The following is a 16,622-nucleotide window of genomic DNA, read 5'->3' on the forward strand; positions in this document are numbered from 1 at the left end:
AATAATAAATAAATAAATAAATAAATAAATAATAAAAAATACACATGAGATCCTAATCATCACAAACTTGTTCTATTGGCTTAATTGCTATCTCCCAAATAGTTCAATGGCTGAATAGGAAAGTAGGAAACAATATATTCTATTAGGAATTGTATTACACTATTTTATAATATTAGAATAGAAATTTTAACCTAGAACTATAGTACGAACGAGATTTTTTAGGAATTGAGCGGGAAGTTAAATTTCAGGATTTTGTTTTTATATATAGTATAGATAGATAGATATAGATTTATTGCTTCAAAATACTAAAATTCAAAAAGCTGCTCAAAGCAGCTGTTTTTTATCAGCTTTTTGAGAAATTCATTTTGCAGGTAATAATCAGCTAACAACTAATTTACCAAACATTTTTCTACAATCAGCTAATGTTATCAACTAGTCAAACCCATTAACCCAATCAGCTAACAACTATTTACCAAACACCCCCTAAATGCAGTGCAAAAGATTTTGGGAAAGTAGCATTATCAATTATTGAAAAAAGTCCTTTTGATACTTCTCTTCAGTATCAGAGTTACCATAAGAACCAAGGAAAATAATAATATAACAGAAAATGCAGAAGCTTTTGGAAATCCCCATCTACATTCTCCAATAGTCTGTCTATACTACCTTGGCTAGTTATATCCTGATTTCTCTGAATAAATATATATATAACCCAATGCCATTTCTTACATGGGTATTTGAGCTAATACCTTGGAAAGGAAATATCGGAAGCCAGACCTGGCTAGACGTTATTATCTGTGTCTGTATATGCAGCTTCCTTGAATTTAGCCTTCTCGCTGAGCCGTTCAAATGCTGTAACGAGATTCTGCAGCCTAGCGACAAACTCAATCAACAGGGAAGTAAATGTTGCCAATGACAATGGACTAGCACTTTCATATGTCCGAACTTCACGCTCATTTAGAATTGTCCCTCCTATAACTGAAAGCCGGGTAGGCCACATCACTGGGGAGTGTTTGAACAAGTCGTCCGAAGAATCCATCTGCGAAACAGAGATACTAGCATGTCGGTTTTGGTAGGGGCTCTGAGCATCCAACCGGTTTCCTGCATGCATGGAAACCGGGATGGTATGTTGTACTTCGCTAAGGGAGCTGATTAGCACGGGCGGTTTCACCTCATTGTCCTTGAGCTCCTGAAGTCGTTCGGGGTCAAAATTATGGGGGCGTTTCCCGGTTTCCCAATTCTCAGCATGGACCAGAAGGTAAGATTTTTTGTCAATCAACATTTGCAAATCCTCCGCTGCTTCGTGAACTTCCTGAAGCAGGTTTCCATCACTTAGCTTCTCCATATTTTGCACTTTTTCTCCAAGCTGCCTTATCACTTTAGCTCCTGCACTTCCAACTCGCTGAATCTCCTTACTGAAAACGCTCCTCAAATCTGATCCTGCCTACAAAACAATTTTTTTTTTAAAGAACCATTAGGCAATTTAAAGAAAGTACCAATCTATTTTTGAAAAAGAAGAAGAGAGAAACTCCAACATTTATATCTCATTTTCTAACAAGCCCGATGAAGAGAGAGTGCCACTGCAAAGATTAGTATAAATCAAACAGCTCTTATATCATACATGCTTGATGTAAATCAAGCAGCTCATACTTGAGGAAAACATTTGAGGGGAAATGGAATTAAAATTCCATAGAAAAACAATTACTAGAAAGATTGATTTCATTGTTTGGTTGGTGGAAAAGAAATTACTGGAATAGTGGCTCCATTGTTTGGTTGGTGGAAAAGAAATTACTGGAATACTGATTCCATTGTTTGATTGAATTTGGAATTGTAAGAAATAATGAGTATAAAGACCTGTATATATGCCCCTACACAATTAATAATGATAATAAAAGAAGAATGAATCACAAGGACAAAATAGTCATGTCAACAAACTTTTTGTTCCCAAGTTCCATAAAAAACAAAATGCATCCCCCTCCCCTTGGAAAACTTTCATGAACCAAACTAAGCCTCAAATTTAAGGAAAACTGTTTCCTTGGAAAAAGTTCTCCATCCAACCAAAAACCCCCTTAGAGCATGTCCATAAGCTGTTTAGATCATGATATCGATAACATCACAAACCTCTGAATTCTATATAGAATCCAAAACAAATGTTTTCTAGGAGACAACCTAGCAAAAATATAAGAGCAACCCTTCAAAGTTTGGCAAGTTCAAGAATCATTTCAATCACAGTGGAGAAAGGAAATGTTGTTGCACCCGAGTAAGAAGAATAAGATTTACCTGTATCTCTGAAAGAATACAGCCATGCATAGCCATAACCATGAAGGCACAATACCTCAACGCACCGCAAACTTTCACATATTCACTCCAAGGATACTTGAACATTTTGTAACGACCATGGGGCGGTTCCCACACAGCAAAACCCAACTGAAATAGAAATATATGGAAGTGAATATAACCCGACCTTCAAACAATAAATTTATCAGCAAAAACACGGGTGGTGTACTTGTACCAGAGAATCCTCCTGGGCTGTTGACTCTAAGACGGCTCTGTACCCACTATACACAGGATCATCAGAGGCCTGGTAGAATAGAATTTTGGAAGGTACCCTCTGGTACTCAACACATTGTAAATAACCATTTACACAACCTAATGCAAAGGTCTGTTGGATAAGTGAAGTATATACACCAAAAACGAAAACACTCGAAAACAAAGAAGAAATAAAATTCAATTACCTTCCAGAGAAGTTGCAACACCTTTAAAATTTTTTACCACCAATTTGTGCAAATCCTCACCAGCCCAAATTGGGTAGACACATAAATTTATAAGCAAACAGATGCCCGCACCAAGGCCGATAAGCAATAAACGAGAAACAGCAGTGTCTAAGAAGTCAGAACTTCCAGATACCAACACTATACAATATGTCAACAAGAACACTCGGAATCCATATTCGTATTGCTTCATGGCAGGATACAATTTCAAGTAAGATGCAAGAAATCCTAAAAGAGATCAGGGGAAAGGTATTAACATCAAAGCCAATTTTTTTTTTTAAATTTAGACAGACCAACCAACCAACCTGCTATAAAGACACTGACAACAACTACAATTTCTTGATATTTTCCAGCCAATTGAGATAATTCAGCAATGCCCAAAGATAATCCTCCAGCAGAAAATGTGCCAAGGGCCCTATTGAACCCTTTGTTAAGGGTTGCCCCTGTGCAATGCAAATTATACACACAGATTAGAGATATATGATAAACAAATTTCAAAATTTGGGCATGAAATTCAGAGTACCTATGCTGAATTCAAACACAACCACAACAGTGAGGATTGCCCAAACAGAATTTTTGCCAATATAACTAATGGGTTCCTTAAAGAAAATGAGAACGGCAACAATGGAGAGAGCCAACCCACTTTTAACCGCAAAGACGAATTTACGAGGGTCTTTGCGGCCCATCTGATAACACTTGATCGAAACCGTCTTAACATTTTCGAAGAATTCGTGGATTCTATCACGCAGGGTACGAAGTCTGCCTTGATCGTCTTCGTCGGGCTCCTCCTCAGGATGGGCGCCTAAACTGCATGGCAATCTCTCTTTACCCGGTTGAAGAAAGCTTTGCTTTAGCCATCCAGGATTATCGTTACCCGCAGCCATTTGGTAATCTAGGGGAAAAAGCTGTGTTGGGTTGGTTATCTGAGATCTAACTTTTTCATTAAATCTAAAAAAAATTGAAAATCAAGGAGATAAAGGATTAAGGAGCAATCGATTGAGGTTGAAACTTTAAATGATGAGAAAGTATTTATATGATCACATGGATACATGAGAAAGTAGAAGCGGTTCATGGCAGAAATTTAAAAGAAGAATGTGACTGGCAAATTAACATTAAAGTTTGCCTTGCATGGTCCATAATTCACACCAAATAATGATTGCATATTTGCATGTGACTCGACTCTTCGGCTCTCCATTTTTGTTGTGTGAAATTGCTGGGCCAGAACACAGGACTAAGGTGGAAGATTGATCATTTGTGGGCCAGTCACCGGTCAAGCCTATTGCTCTTTTATCTTTTTTTTTTTAACCCCTAAAATTTCTAATTCTTCCTTTTCAATCCCCTACTCCTTTTTAATTTATTCAAGGGAAAATTGTAATTTATACCCCTACATAATATGTCAATTATTAGTGGTGTAAATGTTGTCCTTCAAGTTTTAAAACTATACATATATTGCCCCTCTCGTACCGTACGAGAGAGGCAATATATGTACCGTTTTGAAAAATGAGAGACAACATTTACACTACGGGAGTGCACTATATATATGTATCGTTTTGAAAATTGAGGGGTGACATTTACACCACTGATAATTTAAGGGTGACATTGATAATTGACATATTATGAAGGGACATAAATTACAATTTTTCCTTTATTCAATATTTTACTAAAAATGATAGCTATTATAAATTTTAGAGTTAATTCCACCAAAGGTCCCTTATCTTTGGTGGCAATTCTAAATTTAGTTTCAAACTATTGTTTTTGTCATTTAACATCCCTAGACTATTATTTTTTGGACAGTTTTAGTCATTCTCATTATTTTTTTTTTTATTTTTAGTAAGGGTATTTTTGTTTATTCATATTTTTCTTTTGTTATTTTTTTGATTTCAACCGGTTTAATTGGTTTAGAATTTTATTAAAAATTGATTGAAAAATATGATTATTAAAAATTAGAGGTTACCTAAAGTTATAAACCAATTAAATAGGTTGAAACCGGAAAAATAAAAAAAAATTAAGAGACAAAAATGCCCTTACTAAAAATAAGAAAAGTGATGAAAATGACTAAAAGTGTCCAAAAAATAATAGTCTAGGAATATTAAATGGTAAAAACAATAATCTGGGACAAAATTTGGAATTGACACCAAAGACAATGGATTACTAGTGGAATTAAGTCTAAATTTTACTTATGATGATGTGAATAAGACGACATGAATTCCTTCCAACTTAATCAATTCATGAAAGGTGTGTAGTCCTAGTTGATTCCTCGAGGAAATGTATGATTTGATTAAAAAAAATGATAATTTTTGTAATTATTAAAAGTTTTGTTTTCATTATTAATAAAAACTAGTATTTTCAACCGTGCAATGCGCGAAATAGATTTGTTATAATATTTTAAAAATATTTAGATTGATATACAATTATATAAATTATAACATCGAATGTTATATAATACAATTGAAGAATTGAGTTGTATTGATTGTATTTTCTGATGTTATTATTGCTTAAATTCGAGTAAATAATTGTTCAATTAATAGTCCATGTGTAGATGTATGCATTCGGTGCTGAAACTTTAGACATTTTATATATCAGTGTTTATGATTTGTATTAAGTGGCAAATGTACTCGTTGTCTAGCAACCCAGATATATAAATCATTTGCTATCCTAATTTATTTGTATGGAAGATATATTTCTGTGTAGATATATATCAATTTTGTCATTTTCACATAAAAAGAAAACATAATATCACTGGTTGGAATTACACATTATTGAAAGCCTCTTTGTAAATGACATTGGTAGTAGCAACAGAATCTTGTCCACCCTCGTCTAGAGCTAACACCTTCAAGCCATCAGGATGGGTGACTCGGAAAAAAATGACATAAAATTGACCATTGCCCATTGCATTACTATTTTCTCTGGGAAATCACTGAGCTCGGATCGATATGTATCTCATATAATACATATACTATAGTTAATCCATTTTCTTTTTGAAATAGTTAATTGGGGATTATTTAGAATTCTGAGTCAAATAGTATTACTCATTTTCTTTTTCAATTGGCCTAATTTATGTGTCATTTTTAATCATAGTCAATTATTTTTTTTAATACATATCAATTAGTTAATTATTAATAACAGATTTTTTTAATATTTCCAGTCAATTATTAATTATAGAGTCCTAAACTCTATGAAGAGCAAAAAAGGAAAGGGCGGGTGGATGATGATGAAGATAGACCTGGAGAAAGCCTACGACAAGCTCTCATGGGGCTTTATTGAGGACACGTTGCAGGACATTGGTTTCAACAGCAAATGGGTGAATCGAATCATGGAGTGTGTATCATCCCCCAAACTTGCAGTCACATGGGAGGGTCAGAAAACCGAATGGTTCAAACCAAAGAGAGGAATCCGCCAGGGAGACTCTATATCACCTCTCATTTTTGTTTTATGCGTAGAAAGGCTAAGCCACATTATCCAATCGTCTATTAACAATGGTAAATGGAAAGGTATTAGACTATCCAGGCAAGGCCCTTATATTTCCCATCTCTTTTTTGCAGACGACCTAGTACTATTTGGTGAAGCCACGGAGCTGCAGGCCATGGAGATGAAACGATGTATTGAAACATTCTGCTTATGCTCAGGTCAAACAGTCAGTCGCCATAAATCCAGTATGTTCTTCTCTAAAAATATGGCGGAAGACCAACAACGTAGAGTAGCCGCGGCAGCAGGTTTCCCAATTGTAACCAACATGGGTTCGTACCTGGGGATTCCTGGCCCCGCCTGGCAGGTTGGAAGTCCAAAACGCTCTCCCTGGCCGGCAGAGTGGCTCTGGCGCAGTCAGTCTTGACTTCAATCCCCTTCTACTCAATGCAAACTATGCTTATGCCGGCAGGAGTGATTGACACCATTGAGAAACTTACTAGGAGTTTTATTTGGGGCAGCAAGGAGGGGGAAAGGCGTTGCCATCTCGTCAGTTGGGATGTATTAACGAAGAGCAGAAACTGTGGGGGCCTAGGCATTCGAAATTTAGACCAGATGAACCTGGCTTTCCTCGCTAAGCTTGGCTGGAGGTTGATACAGGATGAGGATAGCCTATGGATCAAAGTATTCAGAGCTAAATATGCGGCCTCCCCGGACTACTGGAACTGGAAACACAAACCCAACCAGTCTAACGCTTGGAAAGGGATACTCAAAGCCCTACCTATTCTACAAGGGGGTATTAAGAAGCAAGTCAGGAATGGATTAAACACACTATTCTGGACTGAGAGGTGGGTTCATGATAGACCTTTAATCGAAATGGCGACCGATGATATCCCAGCCTCTGAACTGAGTAGGAGCGTTTCTAGCTACTGGGACGTAGACCTCGGATGGCGCTGGAGCCAGTTCGACAATGCCTTACCGGCAGAAATACTGGGTAGGATAGCTGCCATCATCTTAAGCGATGACCAGGAGGCGCAAGATTATACCAGCTGCAGTAATGAAACTTCTGGCCTCTTCTCTGTTAGTTCCGCTTATGGGATAGCAACAGGAGAAGTAAACCAAGTAAAGGACGCCAAGTGGAGCAATATTTGGAAACTGAGGGTCCCCAACCGAGTTCGCACGTTCATATGGCTTGTAGCGCATGGGAAAATTATGACTAATAGTGCAAGGGTGAAGAGGAAGCTATCAGCTGATGATAAATGCTGGCTTTGTCGAGACATAGTAGAGGATATGGATCATGTGTTAAGGTCATGCCCAGAAGCAAATGCGGTCTGGAGCATCATGATGCCGTCATTACATGCAGCAAGCCTCTCTGTTCCCTTTGAAAGATGGTTGGAGCGAGGAATAATGGGCAAAAGGAGTGGCAGTCATTCCCACGACGATAGTGCACTATTTGCAATAACGATATGGTGGATCTGGAGATGGAGAAATGAGGCGATATTCAATAGTTCTAGGAGGCAACTAAGTAGCAAGATCGTTTGGATCAGGTCGCAGCTGGAAGATACCACCAAAGCATTTGGAAGATCCAAAGGTGTCAAACCACACCCAGACCAGCCGCTATGGAAACATCTTTGCTGGGCGAAACCCCCACAGGACTTTATCAAAGTCAATGTCGATGGCTCCGTCAACCCTACCACAGACAAAGCCAGTTGCGGGGGTGTGGTCAGAAATAGCTCGGGCGAATGGATGAGGGGCTTTACGTATAGTATTGGAAACTGCTCCTCTGCTGAAGCCGAGGCGTGGGCGCTTCTAAAGGGAGTACAACTACTGACGTCAATGGGAATAAGAAGAGCAATTTTCGAGACTGATTCAGAGGAAACCGCAAGGTTTATAAATACCCCGAGCAGACCCAGAACAGCGGCACACAACATCTTGGAAGCCTGCAGGAAAGAACTTAGAAATTTGGAGACATGGCAAGTTGAACCAATCTACCGCGACCAAAACCAAGTGGCGGACGCTCTTGCAAAATCTTCTGCCTTTTTTCCCCCTGGCTTACATATCCTATGGGAACCCCCCGACTATATCTTAGGTATCATAGACAATGACATAGCTGGATTTCCCAGCTGGCGTATGGTTTCTGTGCCTAACTCTTAGTTGTATTCTTTTCGGGTATCCCCCCTCCAATTTATATAAAAAAATTATAGATTCTTTTTTCAATCTACCTATACTATTGTTAATCCGTTTCCTTTTCGAAATAGTTAATTCGGATCATTTTTAATTTTCTCTGTCAATTATTAATATTTATTTCCTTTTTTAATTGTCATATAATTAACATAGTCATGCAATAACGTAGTAACAATCTTCACTGTGCAAAGTATTCTCAAAATAGTTTGCTCATTGGATGACTATTTCCTCTGAAAATCAATGAGTTCAGATCCATATGTATCCCATATAATACCTATATTATAGTCAGTCTCTTTTCTGTTCGAAATAGTTAATCGGATCATTTTCAATTTCCAGCCAATTATTAATATTCATTTCTTTTTTCAATTGGAATAATTTTTGTTCCATTTTTCTTATCTCAGTCAATTATTATTTTGTTACTACATATCAATTAATTAATTATTAACAATAGATTATTTTTTTAATATTTCCAGTCAATTATTTCCAATTTACATATACTATTGTTTGGATAATCTGTCCATTTTCTTTTTCATTTTGGTTAATTTGGGATCATTTTTAATTTTAAAAAAATTATTAATATTCACTTCATCTTTCAAATGACCTAATTTGTGCAATTTTTATTCTCAGTCAATTATTCTTTTTTAAATGCATATCAATTACTCAATTAGTTAACTATTAATAGCATATTCTTTTTTAAATATTTTTAATAAATTATTAATAACAAAATATTTTACTAATTTACATATACTATTGTTTGGGTGGTCTGACCTCTTTTTTTTTTTTTTTTTTTTTTTTTTTTTTTTTTTGCATTTGAGTTAGTTTGGAATCATTATTAATTTTCAGTCAATTATTAATATTTATTTCCTAATTCAATTAATCTAAATTTTGTGTCATTTTTATTCTCAAGTAATAATTATTTTTTGTAATATTCTTTTTTAAAATTATAATTTCACATCTGAACATGGTGTGAATAAACAAATAAAACAAATGCATATTCAAAGTAATGTAAAACCATGCAATCTTACAAGTTAAACAAAATACACAAATTTAAAATTATAAATATAAAATATAACATAAATATTGAAATGACCAGGGCCAAATGTCTGTAAAATATCAGCCATCAATAATAGGAACAATGTTTAATGCCCAAAGGCATAAATGGCTAGGCTCTCAACAGGAAAATATTTTTATTAACAATTTCAATCCAGCTTCTAACATTCACAGCTCTTAACAAATTCACCATCCTTTGCATCACATTGCTTGTTTCGCTCCAAAGTTCCAATAGGACTTTCAACCACCTCTCCATCCAGAAAGTCCTAAAAGGTAAGAAATGTCAAATAACTAAATAAAGTTACACACACACACACACACACACACACACACACACACACAGAGGAAATAATGTTAGTGAAAAATAAGTAATCACAAATGTAAACAATACTGCACCTCATTAAAGAAATCATCATCTTCTTTGTCACAAATATGCCTAGGAAAAATTGCATCCTTGAATTCTCTCACAACTGTGTTAAAATAGAACTTCAAAAAATTAGCAATAACATATATATATATATATATATATATATATATATATATATATATTTATACAAAAAACTTAGCCTTCTTTAAATCTCTTCGAATACTTTTGAACATAATCTTTATGAATATGTGCATCAAGAAAAGTTTCCTGAAATTGAAGTGTTACAAAAAATATAGTAAAAAATCATATGCATAAACAAAACATTTTGAATTAAAAAAATATTCGAACGATAGTACAAAAATACAATGCCTCATCATCATGGAATACGCACTCTATAGACATCACTGTTTTAGCACCTCTTCTCTCTGAATCTTATAGATACACACCACTCTAACCTTTATTTGACAGATCCGTCATTTTAACATTTTGACCGGAGACAAAATGCCAAAAAAGTCATTTGGTTCTTCAGCAGTTTGGAGCAACGATTTGATCCAAACCGCTGAAAATTAAAATGCTACATTTTCCAGCATTTCAATTTGACGTTTTGGGGAAAGAATAACATTTTCCCAAAACGCCAAAGGGGGGGAAGGGGGGTCAGGTGCCCCCCCTCACCCCACCCCCACCCCCACACCATATATAATTTTTGTATGTATATATAGTACATTTTTTAGTATTAGTATATAAAAACTGTTAATTGTTAATAAGAAATGAGTTTGATTAGTTGGTAGAACATACATTTGGTTACACAAACATATATATATATATATATATATATATATATATATATATATATTCAAATTATTTTATCATTTTATCAAATTAATTATGTTTCATATTTTGTTATGAATATTTTTATAAAGTTTCGATGTGTTTTATTTTTCGCACATATCCAATAATATTTACACCTATATTTCTTAGGTAATTTATTATTTTTTTTAAATATCTCTTTTATTTTAATGTTTCGTCTTTACTGAAAAAAATTCTGAATATGTCCCTATTTCATCCCCCTCCCCCTCAACAGATTTCCTGGCTCCGCCCCTGCATTAAAGACTCCTTAAATGAAGATTGAAACAATTATTATTATGTTTTCATTTTTAACATAGTATAGCACCCAAAAAAAAAAAAAAAATTTCCTCAAGTTAAAAAAAAAATAGTAAAAATTCATAAATTATCTTTTCTAATTCATAACATTCCACCTATTTCATAATTATATTCTCAGTTAAACGAATTCTTTTCTAATTTGAATTTAGTTTGTGTCTACATAATTTTTTTATGTTTTTTTTAAAAATTCTTTTGGCAGTATATATACAGTGATGCAAATGCCTGCAGGAGAGCTAACAAAATACAATCACTTGGAATTGAGAAGTAACTCAATGCATAAAACAGAAAGAAAAGAGACGTCAAACTCATTGTTATACCCAATCAGCTAACAACTATTTACCAAACACGTCAAAATAGAATTGAAAATTAGAGAAACAAAAGATTAGTAAAATAAAATCAAAACTAAATATTCTTGTATTCTATTCCATGAGGCACAATAATAATATAACCATAATTAAATATTCTTGTATTCTATATTCTTCTAGGATTTCAATTACCATCATTAATTATTCTATAGTTTACCATAATTAAATAATTTGACCAATACAATGAGTTTGGGCGGGAAAATGCTAGAAGGAGGATTTTATTTTAATTATATATAAATATAGATATAGATTGTCCTATTGTATTACGAATAGGAATTTTAATGTAGAATTATAGTACGAATAGAAAAGTAGGAAACAATATATTCTATTAGAAATTGTATTACACTATTTTATAATATTAGAATAGAAATTTTAACCTAGAATTATAGCACGAATAGGAAAGTAGAAAACAATATATTTTATTAGAAAGCGAAATTTTTTAGGATTTAGGCGGGAAGTTAAAGTTCAGGATTTTGTTTTTATATATAGTATAGATATAGATGTCAATGTTATTTTCTCGTATTAGTATAAGCCCCCCAAAGCCAGTATTGTTTAGCTCGATGTCTCCAATAAACGTCATCTTGAGCCTCCAGGAAACTCAACTCAGCCTCTAGCCTCATAAACTCAACTAGAGAAGTTTGATTAGCACAACCACTCAGCTTGAGTTGATCCTTACGCAATTTCCCAATATGCTTCCAATTTTATAAAAATGATCCCCTCCACATGTTGACAGCCTTCTACTACAAACCCGAAAACAGTCCAGCAAACCCCCACCCTCCCCTCACACTGTGCATCTTCCCCAACCCTGTGGCAACCCTTATTGAGCAGTCACGCCATCTCAAAGTGAAACCCCCTCCTCCTCCTCCCACCCCCCACTCCGCAGACCACGAATATCAAGAAACAAGGTTGAGTGATCCGACGAGCGAGTGAGAATATTAACAACCCTAGCCCCCTCCACAACCCTACACCACTCCTCACTAGCCAACACCCTGTCCAGCATTTCCTCCACCCACGCATCAGTACCCCTCCCTCGCTCCCAAGTAAAGGGGTAACCCACAGTAGGGACTTGCAATAACCCGCAATCACCTAGAGCCTCTTGAAAATCGCGAAGGAGACTCTTAGGGTGGGGAATGCGTCCAGGCTTCTCACAAAAAAATGCAAGATCATTGAAATCCCCTATTACTACCCAGGGCACCGAGGACCGATGGCAGAAAGACCTAAGCAGATCCCAAGAATCCCTACGCTTACTATGTTCCAGAAAGCCATAGTAACATGTCATCCTCAAGGGAAGAAACCCCGAAAGATTAATAGCAATATCAACATGGTTCATGAAAACACTCAACATACTAGCAATATTATTAGTCCTCCAAAAACCCAGAGGCGTTCCGCATGTACTCAACCCACTTTAATTTCCATGAGAAAAATCAAATCTTGCTTCTTATTGGACACCATGTCCACCACTTCGCGAGCTGTCCGTGGATTATCCAAGCCACGATAATTCCAGCTTAGAGTAGTCATAAGGGCGGGCAAGTCTGCGAACCAAAACCCTGCCAACAAAAAGTTTTTTGAAACATCTCATCGCCCCCACCCCACTATTGCGCCCTCCACCTACTTCTATTGTTCCCCTACGACGCATAAAAATAGCCACCATGTCACTCTTTGCACCTGCCAACCACCCCGAAACCATCGAACTCCCGCCTCCTGTCCCACTAATGCCCCTTTCCCAGCCAGGCTGTAACACCCCCAAAAACAACAAGACCTAAAAACAAGTCTTAACACATGCAGATTAACAACAAAACTAGCACAACGGAAGATAAACGGAAACTGGATAAAAGAAATCCAAACAGGGGTGTTATGCCACGTATACCACACTAGGTAACGCTAAGGCGACAATCTACAAGTGTATCACACTAACCCAAAACATCAGTCTAAAACAATCTAAAACCATTGGCGCGCAGGCCACAAAAACACAGTCTAAAGATACAGGTGCTAAGCTACCAGGCTCTAGACATCGCGCTCGACTACTCAACACCTGAAAGAACACAAAGATAAACATCGGGGCGACGCCCGGTCAGCGAAAGATGCTGGTAACCCACCAATACTGTTAAGTATCATAAATAGGTAGATATAAGATATAAAAACCATTTTCGAAACGGAATACATATATATAAGTCAAAAGCCAAGATCAAAAGACAACACAAGACTCACCACTCACAAAGATAACACCGGGAACACATCCCAACCACAAAGGTTAGCCACACACAAGGATAAAGACTCACCCAACGGCAACACATGCCAAACAACACAAGCCTCCGTGACTACACACGTCACGAGAGAAGATCACACAACAACGGCTACACAAGCCCTCGTGACATCACCCATCACGAGTTGATATGTCTTCCTTATGCCCTGTTCCAACCTTATGGCTACCCCCAACCTTGTACCTTCAACCCAACCATTACCTCTAGAATCCCCTGTACAGCCAAGTCCAACCTTATTCCTCCGGGACCGTCGTCCCCCACCAACAGACCACCAACGAACCACCACCAATCACAGCAACACAAGCCCGGATAATACAATGTTATCCCCTAATCACGTGAACCTTTCTCGAAGGAACACAACTCCATAATCACGTCACGGCCACCACGAGGACCGCTGCAATACCTTGGTGACTAGCGTCCCATACCACTAATCGTGCAATCCAGGTAGAGCCACACACGCACCACCACTCACACGAATCAATCAACGGATTGCAAAGAAGGTATGGAACACACTCGATCAAGGAACGGGTCACAACCCAACGACAACAACGATGGATAACACAAGTTATCATCAACCAAACGGAAGGTACGAACAACACACACGCTAGCATTAAGACAACGAACTAGCATGCTTAACAACGGGGAAACTCAAGATAGTTCCGAGGAACACACAAGACACCTCTTGGTTCAACGAAACACAATGTTGAACACTTAGCACGAATTAAGACACCAAAGATCCTACATGGATACCTGCCATAAAGCTCTTGACCTACGAAACATCAAGAAGACACTCAAATAGTTCCACAAAAGAACATCGGGAAGCCAAAAGATCAAACACCAAGACAACCGAATCACGGGGAACAAATCCCGACATCGCCACAACTATGTACCCGTGGGTGGACCCACGGGTAGCGCCCCACCCGTGGTCCCGCCCGTGGGGACAATATCCCACGAGGCTGTACCCGCGGGTAGGCCGGCCGGTGGTGCCCCGCCCGCCGTTCCGCCCGCGGGAACGTCCCGATAGCACAACAAATCCCTTCGGGGATTTTCTCCTCCAAACACAAATTCAAGTCCAAAACACACCAAATCTCACCAAACACAACAAAATGACTTGAATCAAGGAACATGCCAAGCAATGGCACAAAGGAACCCTAAACACAAGCTCTAGATATGCAATATCACAAGATAAATGCATAAACACTCACATTTCATAGCATAATATTCTTTTTAATTTTATTGTGATGAAGATTGTATTTATGAGTTTAGACATTGGATGAATTAACAACTATCATATTCTTTTTAATTTTACTGTGGTGATGATGAAGATTATACAGATGAGTCATGAGTTTAGACATTGGACAAATTAACATGGATGTTAGTAAAGGATGTGGCAACACCTAACTTGCACAATTAATATCTAGATTAATTAGTCTTGCTGGTGTAATCGGAATTACTGATAAATGAGAATATATATTTTCTTTTGTAGTTTATATACTAATGTAGCTTACTATGATGTTTGTAATAACTTTTTATTTTAATACGGTGTATTAAAAATTTATTATTTTAACTAATTACTCATTTTAAATATCAAATCTTATTTAATTGATAGTATATTTTTGGAAATCAATAAAATAATAGTATGTTTTTTTTTTTCAATTGTAATATCGCAATGTTTCCTATATAGTTATCGCATAACAAAAATTTAAAATGAATAAAGGTTACATATCGTATTTACACATGAAACTTATTTATAGTAACAATTGTTAGTATTACAAAATTACTTCAACATAGAAATATTAAAAAAATTGTTATTGATAATTAACTAATTAATATGTATTAAAAAGAATCATTGACTAAGAAAAAATGGCATGAAAAGTAGATCAGTTTGAAAAGGAAATGATAATTAATACTTGATTAAAAATGACACATAATATATTACTGAAAAAAGTAGATCAATTTGAAAAGGAAATAATAATTAATACTTGATTAAAAATGGCACAGAATATATTACTGGAAATAATATATATATATATATATATGTGTGTGTATGTGTGTGTGTGTGTGTGTGTGTGTGTGTTATTATTAAAAATCATTGACTGAGAATAAAAATGGCATGCAAATTATAACAATTGAAAAAGGAAATAATAATTAATATTTGATTAAAATGGCATGGAATATATAAATTCTGAATATATCGGAAATTATATTAATAATTATAGTATAAATTAATTGATATGTATTAAAAAAAATATTTGACTGAGAAGAAAAATGACATGATAATTAGACCAATTGAAAAATGAAATGATTATTAATACTTGATTAAAAAATAAAAATGATTCCAAATTGACTCAAATGAAAAAGAAAATGGTCAGACCGTCCAAACAATAGTATAAGTAAACTGGAAAAAGAATTTGTTAATTGAAAAAATAATTGACTCAGATTGAAGATAGTACGAAATGTATAAATTATAGTATAATATTTTAAGAAGAAAAAAGGATCTTTATATTGACCACGTCAAAAAGGAAATGGATTAACTATAGTATATGTAAAATCGAAAAATTATATGTTATTAAAAATTTATTGGAAATATTAAAAAATTATTATTATTAATTAACTAATTAATATGTATTCAAAAAATTTATTGACGGAGAATAAAAAATGACATGCAAATTAGGTCAATTGAAAAAAGAAATGATAATTAATACTTGATTAAAAATGACACGGAAACCTTTTAAAAAATGGCACGAGATCTATAATTTCCAAATATATAATGAAAATTATATTTATAATTATAGTATAAATTAATTGATATGTATTAAAAAAAATATTTAATTGAGAATACAAATGGCATGAAAATTAGGCTAATTGGAAAAGGAAATTATTATTAATACTTGATTTAAAATTAAAAATAATTCCAAATTGACTCAAATGAAAAAAAAATTTGCAACTCCGCCCAAAGAATAGTATATATAAATTGAAAAAGAAATCTGTTAATTGAATAAATATTTGATTGAGATTAAAAATGACACGAAATATACAAATTATGGTATAATTTTTTTTT

At 35.2% G+C, this 16,622-nt stretch overlaps 1 protein-coding gene across 1 annotated transcript; it reads right to left on the reverse strand.

Moving 5' to 3' along the window:
• Positions 1-502: 502 nt before the first annotated feature.
• Positions 503-3,831, reverse strand: LOC109193321 (aluminum-activated malate transporter 4-like). The gene is made up of 6 exons (XM_019344184.1): positions 3,292-3,831; positions 3,074-3,211; positions 2,733-2,996; positions 2,510-2,646; positions 2,278-2,424; positions 503-1,441 (listed from the first exon to the last, which is right to left on the reverse strand). The coding sequence occupies exons 1-6, from the start codon at positions 3,650-3,652 to the stop codon at positions 779-781; spliced, it is 1,710 nt and encodes a 569-aa protein (XP_019199729.1). The 5' UTR covers positions 3,653-3,831; the 3' UTR covers positions 503-778.
• Positions 3,832-16,622: the final 12,791 nt, after the last annotated feature.

This window comes from Ipomoea nil, unplaced genomic scaffold (genome assembly GCF_001879475.1).
Source record: "Ipomoea nil cultivar Tokyo-kokei standard unplaced genomic scaffold, Asagao_1.1 scaffold1868, whole genome shotgun sequence".
NCBI classification, from domain to species: Eukaryota; Viridiplantae; Streptophyta; class Magnoliopsida; order Solanales; family Convolvulaceae; genus Ipomoea; species Ipomoea nil.

Bases quoted from the DNA above. Each gene is read 5' to 3' on its own strand.
- LOC109193321 (XM_019344184.1), bottom strand. From the start codon at position 3,652: ATGGCTGCGGGTAACGATAATCCTGGATGGCTAAAGCAAAGCTTTCTT. The intron at 3,212-3,291 runs GTACTCTGAATT...TGCATTGCACAG, and splicing joins TGTGTTTGAATTCAGCATAG to GGGCAACCCTTAACAAAGGG. The intron at 2,997-3,073 runs GTTGGTTGGTTG...GATCTCTTTTAG, and splicing joins TGTCAGTGTCTTTATAGCAG to GATTTCTTGCATCTTACTTG.